Genomic DNA, 16,162 nt, shown 5'->3' with positions numbered 1-16,162 from the left:
TCCACGCTTAGGTATTTCACGAGTTAGCAGCAAATTTTGCTTGTGCGGGTTTATACCCCATGTTACTTGGCATTCTTCACCTACATAGCTAGCACAGAAATTTGGTGTCTGCCCTGTAACTGAAGATTAGTGATCGTAAGCGCAGAATTTTGGTGTTAAGCAGTCGAGCCATGAAATTAGGCTCCCAAGTTTATTCACTGACTACATTGTTTGACTTGAGTGCCAGGCTTCAGATATGAATTACCAAGGATGGTGTGGGCCAATTTTATAAAGCTTTTAAGCAGAAAACAATTTCTTTGCTAGGCAAAAAATTGGGGAAACCAATGGCAACAATTTAACCTTATGACATTTTGGTTTGTAACCTGTTTTAGCTATTAAAGGAGAAATTTAGCTTTGTTGTCAAGCAGCTTATTTCCATTCTCTCTCTATAGAAAAGTTAATGGCATTACAAAAATAGTCTGGTTCTACATATGATAAAAGATAAAGAGATCTTGTACATGTCAAAAAAGGAACTTGACAAGTTTTAATCTTATGTAAAGATACAGATTTCGTTTACTGCTTCAATAAGTATCCTCATTTCAAGAGAAAACTAAACTAAATTCATTTGCAGTTTGTGCCAAATAGTGTCAGTTTTCTTTTTTATATATTGATGTACATCTGCAGAAATCAGAGTTTAAATTTAAAAGGGGGTAAAAGTTTTATATCAACTCCCACCTTTTGTTCAAAGGGAAAATCCTTGATTTGAAGCTTGAAGTAAGAGCTGAAGAACTAAGCCCTTTTAATCCAATCCCAATCCCTTCCCTTGGTCTACATAAAATCTTATTTAGATGTTTGTTATTTAATTTTACGTGGGATTTATTAAAATGGCACTACCATGATTATGTGATGATGATGTCGTGGCCTAATTTCATAAAGCTGCTTAAGCAGAAAATATAGCTTAACAACTCGGCTACTAAGCAGAAATGAATAGGATCCAGTCACTAACGGTACTTGTGTTGTGGTTACCTTATTCCGGTGAGCATAATTTTGTTGTGCTTAGTATCTGTTTAAGCTTAAGTAGCTCTATGAAATTGGGCCCAGGTGTATTGGGTAACTTGTAGTTGTTTTGGAGTATTGGTGGAATTGCATTATTGCAATATTCAACTATTTTTGCTGTTTGAGTTGTTTGTAGTTGCTGCAAGCATAAGGGTAACACTTATCAGTTTATTATATATATTTTTAACACAAGAAAATCAACGTTGGATGATTAAGGATTACTGATGATTTGTATAGATTCTTTTGTAACTGTACATAAGTTTCATGTATATTCAATGAATATAATTATTGAAAAATCATGAGCACATTGACTGTGTAATCAGAAACTATGTTATTTAATTATGACTATCTTTATTATTATTTTCCCCTTCTTCTTATTTTTTTCAAGTAGATAACAACTTCAGATATTATATTTTTGGTGTTCATTCCACAGTAAACATCACATAAAAATGTGTGCGCTTTTAAAATAGGCAAATGATAACCTTTGAGCATTGGAGAGCTGTTGATAGTACAAAACATTGTGGGAAACAACTCCCTCTGAAGTTATGTAGTTTTTGAGAAAGAGGTAATTTCTCACTAAAATAATAAAAGACTTCTAGCTAGAAGTTTTTTATTCCTATCTGAAAGCACACAAATTTGTCTAACAAGGGTGTTTTTTCTGTCATCATTTTCTCGCAACTTAGAGGACCGATTGAGCCCAAATTTTAACAGGCTTGTTATTTTACGCACATGATGGGATACACCAAGTGAGAAGACTGGTCTTTGACAATTACCAAAGGTGTACCTTCCCTTTAATCCTATTTTAATGTAGATCCAATAAAACTAACCTGTGAAAATTTTATTTCAAAAGATGCTAGCATTTTTTGAGGTGTTGCTGAAAATCTGGAGTGACAAATCTGTGAAACATTTAATATGCAGAAACATTTCTCAGATTGAAATGTTTTTGAATCCCTCTGTCTTAAACCACAATCCTTAGAGGGTTATCGATTCTCAGAATTGTTATACATTATCAACAGCTGTCACAGTGCTTCTTACCAAATAAGATTTTATGGTCATTTATTTTTGGAGCAATTTTCAATGGTATACCACTGTACCCTCCAGAGTCCATTTAAGAACGTAAAAGAGCTGGGTTGAAAAAAAATTTGCTAGAAAAAGGTTGCATGTTAAAATCGGGAGTTGTGTGTACACAGTTTTTTAGTGGTTCCCAACTTAGTTGTATAGTTATATAATAGTAGCTCTATGAAATAGGGCTGTTGTAACGACAAAAAACATGCTGGGAACCACTGGAAAAAAAGAGAAAAAAATGCATGATGGTGATAATGTTCAGAAAGCTGAGCCTCAATTTATGATGGCTGCTTACCACATAATTCTGCGCATATAGCCCTTATGTAAAGCATGTGATCCTATGGGCTGTAAGCACAGAATTCTGCTGTTAGCACGGCATAAACTTGGGCCCTGCTTCAATAAAGGGCCAAATTCCGGCTTAAAATCCTCAACAACTGTTATATGTCATTCAAATTTCCTTCATTTATTTACTATTTTGAAATTGGGAGAAAGTTGTATTCAGATGTGGAAACAACTTTTAAGATTTGTTTGACAATCAATTCCTTGCAAGGAAGAAACAGTTTCCTATAAATCTGGTAGTAGTCTTGAAATCAAGTCGGTAATTGTTAAGCACGGGAGCGGTACACTCATCCTGGATCCCAGTATGTGTGTGAGTCAGTGGCAATTACCGCTACCTACGACCGTTGTATGAATGACTCGCACTGTGACTGTTGCATGAACGGCAGAATGTGTGTTTGTAACAAATAGGCAGCGCCTAACGACTTGTCATCAAGTCTAATCTGGTAGTAAAAAACATGACTGTCGGATGTCATTGCATTTGCCGGTACATGTACATGTTTTACTAAACTTACCATCTATGCATTGCATCATGAAATATATCTCTAGGTAATAGTAGTTGTTCGTTTGTTTCTCATTGTATTGTTCACAACTTGTGAATATATTCTCGATCTTCACACTAGTTTTAGTTAGTCTCAGATGAATTATTTTGGTCCTAGAGTGACCAAATATTTTAACAAGGCCTTGAAATCTGCTCTTGTAATTAGTCCAGATTGTTATTTTTCTTTAGTATTGTCTTAAGTGATCCCAACGACCACACCTAAACTTCCATTTCTCTTTCTGGATTTCAGGGCCTGTTGGTTGTCATTTTAATTTACTTTCAGAGATCATTAAAAAGCTTGAATTGTGCCCAAGATTTTCTTATCTCAAAAGTATCCTCTTATAATTTGGGAGATATGGATTAATACTCTATGATTATTATTTGCTGATTTCTATTTATTACTCAAAATTTGTTGCAAGGTCCGACATAGACGGTGCAAGTCTCACACATCATTATTCTTCTTGGACAAAGTTTGTCCCAAGTTGCTATTTGGGACCAACTAGTTGGTCTTAACCATATGAAGTCTTATGAGTGTGCGATTCTGTTTACCTCAAATACTTTAGTTTAGCGTAATTTATGGCTACAAACATTATATTATAAACATATGAAAGTCAAATAAATTTCACAAATCAACAGAGAAAATTCAGGAATAAGACTTGACTTCCGTTTCTGATTACCAGTCACGTACTTATTTACAATGTTGCCCAACTGAGGTTCATGTTATCATAAAACCTATGCAATGGTCATCCACAATCAGTCATGGTTGGCAATTGGGGTTTCTAAAAATCAAAAGCATCCTTATCACGAGTCTTGTGTCAATGTTAGTTTCAAAAAAACCATTTAGATAACATTCAAACTGAAATAGTATGTATTGCAAACTGCTTAGGGTGTACACACGTATATATACTTATAAGACTGGTATTCATAGAAAAGTACAGTCTTCATTTGAGTTATTTCCCGTTCTCAATACGCCCACAACTTGCAGTCTGTAGCCTTCAATCTGGCAAGAGTGAAAACACCCATACATTTAGTAAGGTTGGAAAATAAAAAAAAAACGAAAAATGGACATTTGGCCATTTCTATTGAAAGGTAAATTGCTTTCCACTTTTTCGTGGGTGATAAGAGTGTGAAAGCTGGCTACGAGAAGATGGAAGGAAATCACCGGGATCTGAGGCAGTTTATTCAAAAATACATCCTGCATCTTAACAGTTGAGAGTTACAGGGAAACTAATTTTATTAGACAACTCTGAACACAAGTTGAACAAATACAGTTACCTATAATAAGTAAACAAACCTCAAATAAAATACATTTGCATAAAAAATCTTTTTTTTTTTTTACTTCATTATGGCATTATACAGCAGCCAACAATTTTTCAGACCTGTTTTGCGTTTGGAAAAAAACTGTATAAATATTAATTTTTTCTTTATCCTTCTTTTTTTTGCACATGCATATTAACTATCAGTCAATGAAAGGTCTTCTATGACTTAAGCGAGGGCGCTATTTAAGCTTCTGATGTATATGCGCATAAGGTCTATAAGTTAAGTTGATATGGAAACATTTCAGGAAAAATAAACGGTGCACAGGAATTCTATTAGCTTGTCACTATAGTATTATCAATTTGTTTAAAGGCAGTGGACACTATTGGTAATTACTCAAAATATTTATCAGCATAAAAACCTCACTTGGTAACGAGTGATGGGGAGAGGTTTATAGTATAAAACATTGTGAGAAACGGCTCCCTCTGAGGTGACGTAGTTTTTAAGAAAGAAGTAATTTTCCACAAATTTGATTTCGAGACCTCAAGTTTAGAATTTGAGGTCTCGAAAATCAAGCATCTAAAAGCACACAACTTCGTGTGACAAGGGTGTTTTTTCTTTCATAGTTATCTCGCAACTCCGACGACCAATCAAGCTCAAATTTTCACAGGTTTGTTATTTTTATGCATATGTTGAGATACACCGACTGTGACGGCTAGTCTTTGACAATTACCAATAGTGTCCAGTATCTTTAAGACGTGTTCATTGTCTTTAAGATGTGTTCATTGTTATTTCACTAAAAAGCTTGTCCTCTGTAGGTCAACAAATTATACTGGAAAAAAACAAAACCGGCAAGAAAAAAAACCCAAAAGTTCAAGATATGCCTCAAAATCGGGATACAAGTCCCTGCAAAACTCAGCAAATTGCACACATTGTATCTGTAATCTAAGACAAAGAAACATGGATCATTAACAAGGATCGTAATCCAGCTAAGAAGCTCAAGAACAGTAACACAGTAACACAGTGAGGTTTGGCAACAAAATTATTGCTGCGTTCAATTAGCTTCCCTGGGTCTCCCCTGACAAGAACATCCCATTATTTCTCAAAACACAAAATCTCTTGGCAAATAACAATCCACCCTTAAAACCCACAAAGATATAACTGTTACGCCAATTTAATATTTTACGCAAAGCAGAGAGTACCAGTAATGGGCACAATAAATCATTAAGGCATCTTGGTTGATAACCTGCTCTCGGCATTCTTGTGAAATTTCTATATTCTACAAAAATTTTCTCTGCAAAGTTTAGCGCCTTCTAGTAACTGAGCTTAGCACTTGGATTCTGGGGCTTTGACTGGAGGAGAAAGGAAATATTCCCTGGTAAATTACAACCTTATAATTATTAAGAATTATGAATTCCTCTTTTGGAATTTTATACGGCACACATGTTTAAGTTGAAGTCATGAAAGTGTATACAAACTTCCTCTTACAGAGATTGTGTGTGAGGGGATGGTGTCCAAAAATTATAAGGAAGGACAATCTACAAAAAGCGCTGACAAGACTTTAGTCCACTTCCTCAATGGTAGGACCACCGCTGTTTCCACCAGCATCAGGAGCTTCACCACCCCCTGGCATACCGCCTGGCATACCCCCTGGCATACCCCCTGGGGCACCACCAGTAGTTTGGTACAATTTGGTGATGATGGGATTGCAGACTTTCTCAAGTTCCTTTTGACGATCCTCAAACTCATCTTTTTCTGCGGTCTGAGAAGAGATCAAACATTTTTAGCTTTTGGAAAGACAATTTTTTTGTTTTTATCTATAGTTATATAAGTTTGTAGATATGTCATCCTTGTAAGTGAAACCCAAAATACTTTGAACTTATATCAAATAGTATTTGATTACTCCTACACTTAACATTTGAATTCTAACTGGTCAATTAGAGAAACCAATCCATGAAGGTACCTACCTGGTTATGATCTAGCCAGTCCAAGACCTCCTTACATTTATCTAAGATGGTTTGCTTATCTTCCTCACTGATCTTATCCTTCAGTTTATCGTCTTCTACTGTGGACTTCATGTTGTAGGCGTAGGACTCCAGACCATTCTTAGCGGTGATGCGGTCAAGTTGAGAATCATCCTCTGCCTTGAACTTCTCAGCGTCTGCGACCATCTTCTCAATTTCTTCCTTGGAGAGACGACCTGGAGGCAAATACAGAATTCAAAATTGTGGTTTGATTGGTTGGACTGAAATTTGGTACAATGGTTTACAGATTTATAACAGTACTTGAAATACCCAGTGTACCACTGACAATTCATTTACTTTTTTAAGTCTTCCATTGCCTGCTTTATTTTTTATTTTTGCACCTAAAATTCCAAAATTTGTTTATGTTTTGAAACTATGTATTAATTTTTTTTTAATAAGTCTTTCTTACCAAACAAAATAAATCGTGCTGTTTGTGTTTCCTTGGTTCATCCCAACTTCAATAGTAATTCTTGAGTGATAAAGACCTCTTGTTCATTCATTACTATTCTTACATCTGTACTTCACAGAAGTGTTTACAGTAACGTGTAAAATGCTTGGACTGACCCTTTGACCTCATTTTGACCTGGACATGACCTCAAGGTCACGGACTCACCTTTGTCATTTGTAATGGTGATCTTGTTCTCTTTGCCTGTGCTCTTGTCTGTTGCTGCTACATTGAGGATACCATTAGCATCAATGTCAAAGGTCACCTCAATCTGTGGGATACCTCTCGGCGCTGGAGGAATTCCGGACAGCTCAAACTTGCCCAGAAGATTCTGAGGGTCGGGAAATTAAATCATTTACAAATCTAAAACAAAATCATTTCATGTAATAATCGTTGGTGTGAAGCCAAGGACCCTAAGAAAACAAACTTAAAGGAACACGTTGCCTTGGATCGGACGAGTTGGTCTATAAAAAGCGTTTATAGCCGTTTGTTATAACATGCATATGGTTGGAAAGATGTTTTAAAAGTAGAATACAATGATCCACACAAATTTGCCTCGAAATTTCATTGTTTTCTATTTACTTTGCGAACTAAGACAATCGGCCATTTATGGGAGTCACAAATTTTACTCCCATAAATGCCCGACCGTGTTCGTCGACGAGGTAAAAGGAAAACCGTGTAATTTCGAGGCGTGTTTGGGTGGATCATTGTACTCTACTTTTAATACATCTTTCTACCCATATGCATTTTATAAAAAAAACGCTTACAAACGCTTTTCAAAGACCAACTCGACCGATCCAAGGCAACGTCTTCCTTTAATCACTGTACTAGCCTAGAACCCAATGGAGAGTTTAGAAAATCAAAACAAAATCATTTAATTTAATTTCTTAATTCTGGTTGTGAAGCCAAGGATTCTCAGAGAAGCAAAACTTATTCACTGTACTCGCCAAGAACTTCATGGAGAGACGACAAGGAAGGAAGTTTCAGTTCTTGATGTGGTAGGAAAACATAAGAGAATTATTCCAGGGAAAACCAAATTAAAAAGTGCCCTGGGTTGGATTCGAACCAGGGGTCCCAGAGGTGGAAGGCGAGGGGACAAAAACACTACCCCAACCCAACTGCTCAGAATTTGACATCTAAGATATATTCAACTAAAATACAATTTTGAACTTGCAATATACAATTTTAAATTCCATTTAATAATAAACAAGGTTCATAAAAAAGACAATCAAATGCAAACAAATAAAAGCATGAATGAACATCTTAAATGACATTCTAAAGGCAAATTTAAAAAAACAACAACAACAACGATATAAGACATAAGATTTGACAAGAAGATGCATTTTCAAAAGCATAACAATTTTTATGATAAATATATACTTAAAGCTACATAAGATGCTAGAGATTTTTGGGTAATAAGTAATAATAAACAAAGACATATTTTATAAAAAACACAAATACATATTAAAGTTACTACATGAATGGAGTAATTTTTTAACAACCATTTTTTCCCAGAGAAATTATAAAATAAAAATTTTACAAAACCGAAAAACTTACATTGTCTTTGGTAAGAGGGCGTTCTCCCTCAAACACCTGGATGAGTACGCTCGATTGATTGTCAGAGTACGTGGTAAAGACCTTGGAGTTCTTAGTAGGGATGGTGCTATTTCTCTTGATCTGTGAAGTCATGACACCACCGGCGGTCTCGATACCTAGGGACAGAGGAGCAACGTCCAGGAGCAACAGGTCCTGTACTTCTTCTGATTTGTCCCCGGACAAAATGGCCGCCTGAACAGCTGTTAAGAGATATAATGGTATTGGTTTATTTGCTCATTTCATTACACAACCTTAAAAGTACAAAGTTACACAACAAAGAAATGTTAAATTTTAGCCTGAACAGGTTTGAGAGGAAACAATGGTATTGGTTTATTTATTACTGTTTATTACACAACAGTACGAGCACCAATAACATGATGAACAGGAAACAATGAAAAAATGGTCAGTTTTAGAAGTGGGGGGAGGGGGGGGGAACCCACACAAAGCTAGGACTGAAAACCCAATCCACATGAAAGGCTCTCATCTGAGGTGAGATTCAAACTGGGGTCTGTTCAGGTGAAAAGAAGGGAAAGAAACCACTGAGCCAACCTGACTCCATGTATATGACATTAGGATTATGGTCATAACAATGCACACTGGTTAATTATATTAATCATGTATATAATTCATTAAAAATATACTCTATCAAAATTCTGCAGCAAGCCAAGAAAAAGCTGAGGGAAAATTAAGCAAAATAAAATGCACCACAAGAATACACAGTATTGACAAACACCAGATTTGAAACAGTAGGTAAACAAATACAGTACAATTATAATACAAAATAGTACAAAACAGAATATTGCAAATGCTTTTTAAAACTTTGTCAGAAGTAATGAAGAACTACAAACTGCAATTCTACAAACAATACAAATTACTATGGTAATACTGACGAGTCATCTTAAGATGCATCTTAGTGCTTTGTGAAACAAAGCTCAGGTCATTCGTTAAAAAGAACAATCTTTCAAACTGGTGCCCTGTCTCTATCCTGTTAATTCAGTACAAAGAGAGAGAACCAGTCTACTTGATTGACATGCGATCTTACCTGCTCCATACGCCACAGCCTCGTCAGGGTTGATACTCTTATTCAACTCTTTCCCATCAAAGAAATCTTGCAGCAACTTCTGGATCTTAGGGATGCGGGTAGAGCCGCCAACGAGCACCACCTCGTCAATCGTTTTCTTCTCCATCTTAGCGTCCGACAGAGCCTTAGCGACGGGGCCCATGGTGTCGCGAAACAACTCGTTGTTCAACTCTTCAAAGCGAGCACGGGTGATTGACGTGTAGAAGTCAATTCCCTCAAAGAGCGAGTCGATCTCAACACTGAAAAACATTTATAAAAAATAACTTAAATTTTCGTTTGTTATCTCAACACTGAAAAAATATTTTAAAAAAATAACATTAATTTTTGTTATCAGATATTTCAAACTATTACTGCCACACCCTAAATCCCCACAGGCAATCACAATCACCCACTCTTATGTCACTCCTCACCAAATTGTTAAGACTTCAATAATATTTGTCTTCTTTGTAGGTACATGTATACATTGATACTCAAGAAGATTTGGAAATATTCATGAGACTCGTAGTCAACAGTGGAAGTGTCATGGCCGAGCGGTTAAGAGCACCGAATTCAAACTCTGGTGTTTCTGATCAGCATAGTGTGGGTTCGAATCCCCAGTCGTGTCCTTGAGCAAGACACTTAACCATTTCTTTGTCCTTCGTATGGGACGTAAAGCCATTGGTCCCATGTGTTGTGTAACGCATGTAAAAGCACCCAGTGTGCTTATCCGAAAGAGCAGGGGTTCGCCCCGGAGTTCCTGGCTGTGGCTGCTGTATGCGCCATAGCACCTTGTGAAACCCTTATAAGGTGCTAAATAATTTGGTCTCAGAGTTCATCACTGCAATAACCTATCCTCCTGAAAGTTTGTACATACTCTGCGCCTTGAGTACCTTGTTTGGTAGATACGTACGCTAGATAAGACTTCGATATCATTATTATTATTATTATTATTATTTCACACAAAGATATAATTATGTGATGTAACATATATGATGTAACATATGTTCAATTGGTAACACAAGACCATCAGGCTTTTCCAGTCTGGAGTTTACTGTCCCAGCTCTGAAATCACTTGCCTAGGGCTTGCGATCCAGACTTATTTTGAAGTTCCAAACTTACTTTGCCTGTGTGCTTGATGATAGAGTCCTCTTTGCTCGTTCACACGCCGTCCTAAGACGTCTTAAAGATCTCTTGTTGGCTGAGATGTCTTTCTTGTGTTTACGCTTGAACTGCTCAATAAAGTGGTTGACCAGTCTGTTGTCGAAATCCTCCCCTCCGAGATGGGTGTCTCCGGCCGTTGATTTGACTTCAAAGATGCCGTCCTCGATGACCAAGATGGACACATCGAAGGTACCGCCACCTAAATCAAAGATGAGAACATTGCGCTCTTTCCCGACCTATAACACCAAATAAAAAAGTTCCTTGTGTCAACCATCTACAAACCGTCAAACCCCATCTACAGTACCAATAATTGCAAGTCTACAAACTCATCCCCTACTTTCTTAGCAACGCCCTTGAGACTATGATCGGGGGACTAGTGACAAATAAAACAATTGTAGATCGCAAGGTGAAATGAAGTACGCCATTGCAGTAAAAACAACTTTCTTGCAACAATCTATCAGAGCAGACAATGACAATTTGGCGACTACTGAAATTCATGACTCGACTAGTTGCCCTACTAATTGTGGCTTTGACTCAAGTCGCACTAGTCACCACTAGGCCTACTTGAGACAACTCGCAATGACATTAGCTCATCTTAGAAAAGACTTCCCAAAAAGATTGACAACTAGCCTCTGCTTATGTTGCTGAAGATTGTCTGATTGTTTGCTTTCATGTTCACCAAACCAGTCGATAAGAAACTGGTTTGAAAATGAAAAAGAAAGAATTTTTCCTGTAGGCACATTGATTTTGACCAAGACGATTGGATTTACGTTCAAGGACAATTTTCAGAAATGTGCCTTTCAAGGTAAAAGATACCTTTGGTGTTTTTGAACCGTTGGATTAATTTCATTCTATATAAAAGTAGATATGCAACAAAAATAGCTTGTGAAAATTTCATGTGGGAGCGTTTTTAAGATATCAACGAAATCTGGAGCAATTATGTCCATGCAGGAAGAACAATCCGTAAGGTGAATACTGAGAAATGTTTCTTGCATGAAAAGTTTTTCATATTGAAATTTTTTGAATCCCTTTTTCTAAAACCAAATTCCTTAGAACGGAATCGTTTCTTAAAATGATAAACATGATCAAAAGTTGCAGTGCTTCTTACCAAGTTTTTATGGGCATTCATTTTTGGAGTCATTACAAGAAGTATACCTTCCCCTTAACCTCTTCTAAGAAAATCAAAAAGTTTGAAATAAATTTAATAAGAAGAACAATAGAGTGAAACCACTTACCTTCTTATCTAGACCATAAGCGATGGCCGCTGCAGTTGGCTCATTAATGATACGTAGAACCGTCATTCCCGAGATGGTTCCTGCGTCTTTTGTAGCTTGGCGTTGAGAGTCATTGAAGTAGGCTGGCACGGTCACGACGGCATTTGTGACAGTCTAGAGAAAGATTTAAAAACTCAATGATGTGAACGAAACAAACAGATTGTTGAAAACAGATCAAAAACAGACACAAATGCCCCGCAAGCCAGTCCTTTTCGCGACATTTGACCTAGCTGGTCTGTAAAAAAAAAGGCTTTGTATCCCAAGACCAATCCACACAGCAGCTCATATGCCAAGTCTTTTGAAAATTATCACTAGAACAAGTTTTCTGCAACACACCTTCCCGATATTGGGCCAGGTGTCAACCAACTTAGCATTCTCTAGAATGATCATAGGGCTTCACGAAAAGACAAACCTTTCCAAGAAATGCTTCAGCTGTCTGCTTCATCTTAATGAGTACCATAGAGCTGATCTCCTCGGGGAAGAATGTCTTGCTCTCTCCTTTGTAGTCGACTTGAATCTTGGGCTTACCTCCTTCCTCGATGACGTTAAACGGCCAGTGCTTCATGTCTGCTTTCACCACAGACTCGGAGAACTTACGGCCAATCAGACGCTTAGCATCTGCAAATGAAAACAGGAAGACATAGGGCATTTAAAACTCAGAATGTTTTTAAATCTGTAAACTTGTATATTTCAAGCTGCATAATTGCACATTGGCCCAAAATATGGAAAGTTTTAAAATTCTTAACAATAGTTGTGCTCTTTCCATACCTATTAAACACCAAACCCAATGAGTCCCTCATATCAACCATCTACAAACCATCAAACCCCATCCACAGTTCCAATCATTTCAAGTCTACAAAGTCACCACCAATTTCTAAGCAACACCCTTTGAGACAACTCAAAAGGATATAAGCTCATCTTAGAAAAGAATTCACAAAATGATCGACAACTAGTCTCTGCTTAAATTGTTTGCTTTCAAGTTCACCAAACCGATCAATCATAGACTGGTTGGAAAAATGAAAATGAAAGTAATTTTTCTGTAGGCACATTGATTTTGACCGAGACGATTGAATACGTCCAAGGGCAATTTTCAGAAATGTGCCTTTAAAGGCAGTGGACACTATTGGTAATTACTCAAAATAATTATTAGCATAAAACCTTTCTTGGTGACAAGTAATGGGGAGAGGTTGGTGGTATAAAACATTGTGAGAAACAGCTCCCTCTGAAGTGCCATAGTTTTGGAGAAAGAAGTAATTTTCCACGAATTTGATTTCGAGACCTCAAGTTTAGAACTTGAGGTCTCGAAATCAACCATCTAAACGCACACAACTTTGTGTGACAAGGGTGTTTTCTTCTTTCATTATTATCTCGCAACTTTGATGACCGATTGAGCTCAAATTTTCACAGGTTTGTTATTTAATGCATATGTTGAGATACATCAACTGTGAAGGCTAGTCTTTGACAATTACCAATAGTGTCCACTGCCTTTCAAGGTAAAGTATAACTAACGATTTTTGTTTATAATTCTGAACAATAGTTAAATGTCAAACATGTAGGTGTGTCATGGCCGAGCGGTTTAGAGCACTGGACTTAAACTCTAGTGTTTCTGATCAGCAGAGTGTGGTTTCAAGTCCAATTTCACAAAGATCTAAGATTGATCGTAACTGCAAATCAATCGTAGTTGCTAAGTAAAATGTGATGTCAGAATACAAATCACTATGGTGATACCGAAAATTTGTCATGCGATGAATTTTATTGCTTTGTGAAATCGGCACTATGTGACACCCTTCCTCCATGGTGACATTAAAGGAACGTTACAGAATTGGTAAGAAAAAAAATCGGGAAGATCACAGATTTACATAAATCTTACACGATCTGATGATGATGATAGCAGAAAACATCCCTTGAAATATTTCTGTCTAGAATTTCATATTTGATGAGAAATAAATAATCTAATTTCGCGTTTGGAGTTCATCGCTCAGTAAGCGTTTTATTCATTTTTGTTTGGGCGTCGGTGCAATGCAAAATTTGAAATCGGTTTTTCACTATTCTCTCGTGACCCAGATGGTCGATCAATCTCAAACTTCTACAGGTTTGTCAGTTTATGTATATGGTGAATTACATAAAGTGCTTACACTGCCAGCAACTGTTTTGCTAGCAAAACCAATTCTGTAATGTTCCTTTAAGCTATAGAACGTGTGTACTTTGGTTGGTAGTGCACGTAAAAGAACCCAGAACACTTATCTTGGAGAAGTAGGATTAATGGTTAACCCATGTGTTTTGGGTTCACACAGGTTTCCTCAGGCATGCGATGTAGAGGGACTAAGTTCACTTTGACGCATCCTTTGTTTCATGACTAACTCACCAAAGACTGTGTTGCTGGGGTTCATTGCGACCTGATTTTTAGCGGCATCCCCGATGAGACGTTCTGTGTCTGTGAAGGCTACATAGCTTGGTGTTGTTCTGTTGCCCTGGTCGTTGGCAATGATTTCTACTTTTCCATGTTGGAAGACACCTACACAGGAGTATGTTGTGCCAAGGTCAATACCGACAGCTGGAGCGGTGGCCATGTTGAGTTCTACAAACGAAATTTTTAAACCTTTCAATATTAATATTATGGTAATTTTGAATGCTGACAGACGGAAAAGTTTCCGTATGGCGCCACCACTCTTTCATTCGATATGAAATAATATAGTATCTAATTTACCTCAATGAGATATCCCTTTTTGTAAAAATGAGTGAAAAGGTGGTGGCGCCATACGGAAAGTTATCCTGACAGACACTCCCAGTACCTCAACAATGAAGTGAATGTGATGAACATAATCAATCAGCAGATCAGTGACAAATGTTGTATGCAAATAACAAACTGTTTATCTTATCTGAAAAGTTTCAGTATGGCGCCACCACTTTTCATTTGATATGAAATAAAACAGTATCATTCTTAATCTAACCTACCTAAATAATGAGATATCCCTTTTTGTAAAAATGGGTGAAAAAAAGTGATGGTGGCGCCATATTAATAATATATACGGAAAGTTATCATTCTTATTGGAAAAGTTTCCGTATGGCGCCACCACTTTTTCATTCGACATGAAATAGTATAGTATCTAATTTACCTCAATGAGATATCCCTTTTTGTAAAAAATGTGTGAATAAGTGGTGGCGCCATACAGAAAGTTATCCTTCTTATTTATTATTAAATAAATATTTATAGTCCATGGTACTTAATTGCTCCATGATGATGTTGATATGCGCTCTGTTGATAAATAAGCATAAGGATAACTTTCCGTATGGCGCCACCACTTTTTCACTCATTTTTACAAAAAGGGATATATCAATCAGGTAAATTAGATACTATATTATTTTATTTCGAACGAAAAAGTGGTGGCGCCATACGGAAACTTTTCCAAGCTTAATTAGAAATAATATTAATTGAATACAATGACATTTAGAACTACTATCACCACCCCCCCCCCCCCCCCCCCCCGCCGGCTAGGCCCACTGCACTGTTTGACCAAAAAAGGACAAAACCCAAAGTCAAAGCCACGAGGCGAGAGTACTCGTGGTGGAGGACAAATGAAAAGGGCTATGAATATTATTAAACCACCTTTTTGGGCTAGCTCCATAGGTTGAAACACCAAAGAGAAAGGGCAGATATTTATTGCTCTATGTATGCTGTGAATACACACATCACATCATCCTTGATCACGCCTCACATGCATAAAGCGATAAGAGCAAGGAATGCGGCATGCCATTCGAATTCTCAATCTCTGATGACCGAGTTCGGAGACGAAACATGAGGCGAGGCATATAATTATGACCACGCAACACATGACCCGAGAAAGGGAAACTACACATCATAAGAAATAACATTTTTTAACAGCAGGCGTGCAGCATGCAGGACGGGGAACTAAAAACAAACTACAGGAAATATATTTCCCTAATTAATATCTTTAAACAAAGAATGAATTCCCATTTTTAATAAGAAACGTACCAATTTAGTCCAGGTTTCAAGAAAAATGAGGAGGAAGTCCCGGAGTATCGAGCCCGTAACGAGCGATGATGATGATGAACCCGTTTACATGCGTTTACTAACGTTAATTCCACATGCAAGGCATGCAGCAGCTAGCTACGCGTACGACACATCCCCATGCAGCCTAGACTTGTGGACAAGTCGTTAAATCGGCCCCACGTGCTGAGATAGTGCTCCCCCGACAACACTGCTCTCGCGCGAACTCACTGCTCTCGCGCGAACTGATGGCTCCCCGATTTTGACTCCTCAGGAGTCAAAATCGGGGAGCCATCAGTTCGCGCGAGAGCAGTGAGTTCGCGCGAGAGCAGTGTTGTCGGGGGAGCACTATCTCAGCA

The 16,162-nt window shown here is 37.4% G+C and overlaps 1 protein-coding gene across 1 annotated transcript; it reads right to left on the bottom strand.

Annotated features, from left to right (window-relative positions):
- Nucleotides 1-5,695: 5,695 nt before the first annotated feature.
- On the bottom strand, nucleotides 5,696-15,925 carry LOC117288505 (heat shock cognate 71 kDa protein). Its single transcript, XM_033769388.1, has 10 exons — nucleotides 15,789-15,925; nucleotides 14,160-14,372; nucleotides 12,207-12,412; nucleotides 11,756-11,908; nucleotides 10,479-10,756; nucleotides 9,342-9,619; nucleotides 8,261-8,499; nucleotides 6,872-7,034; nucleotides 6,202-6,434; nucleotides 5,696-5,996 (listed from the first exon to the last, which is right to left on the bottom strand). The coding sequence occupies exons 2-10, from the start codon at nucleotides 14,362-14,364 to the stop codon at nucleotides 5,796-5,798; spliced, it is 1,956 nt and encodes a 651-aa protein (XP_033625279.1). The 5' UTR covers nucleotides 14,365-14,372; nucleotides 15,789-15,925; the 3' UTR covers nucleotides 5,696-5,795.
- Nucleotides 15,926-16,162: the final 237 nt, after the last annotated feature.

The sequence above is a fragment of the Asterias rubens genome, chromosome 3 (assembly GCF_902459465.1).
Source record: "Asterias rubens chromosome 3, eAstRub1.3, whole genome shotgun sequence".
Lineage (NCBI taxonomy): Eukaryota > Metazoa > Echinodermata > Asteroidea > Forcipulatida > Asteriidae > Asterias > Asterias rubens.
This window is presented reverse-complemented; position numbering and strand designations above follow the sequence as displayed.

Bases quoted from the DNA above. Each gene is read 5' to 3' on its own strand.
- LOC117288505 (XM_033769388.1), bottom strand. From the start codon at position 14,364: ATGGCCACCGCTCCAGCTGTCGGTATTGACCTTGGCACAACATACTCC. The intron at 10,757-11,755 runs GTAAGTGGTTTC...TTGGTGTTATAG, and splicing joins CTTATGGTCTAGATAAGAAG to GTCGGGAAAGAGCGCAATGT. The intron at 6,435-6,871 runs GTGAGTCCGTGA...ATTTGCCTCCAG, and splicing joins CACCATTACAAATGACAAAG to GTCGTCTCTCCAAGGAAGAA.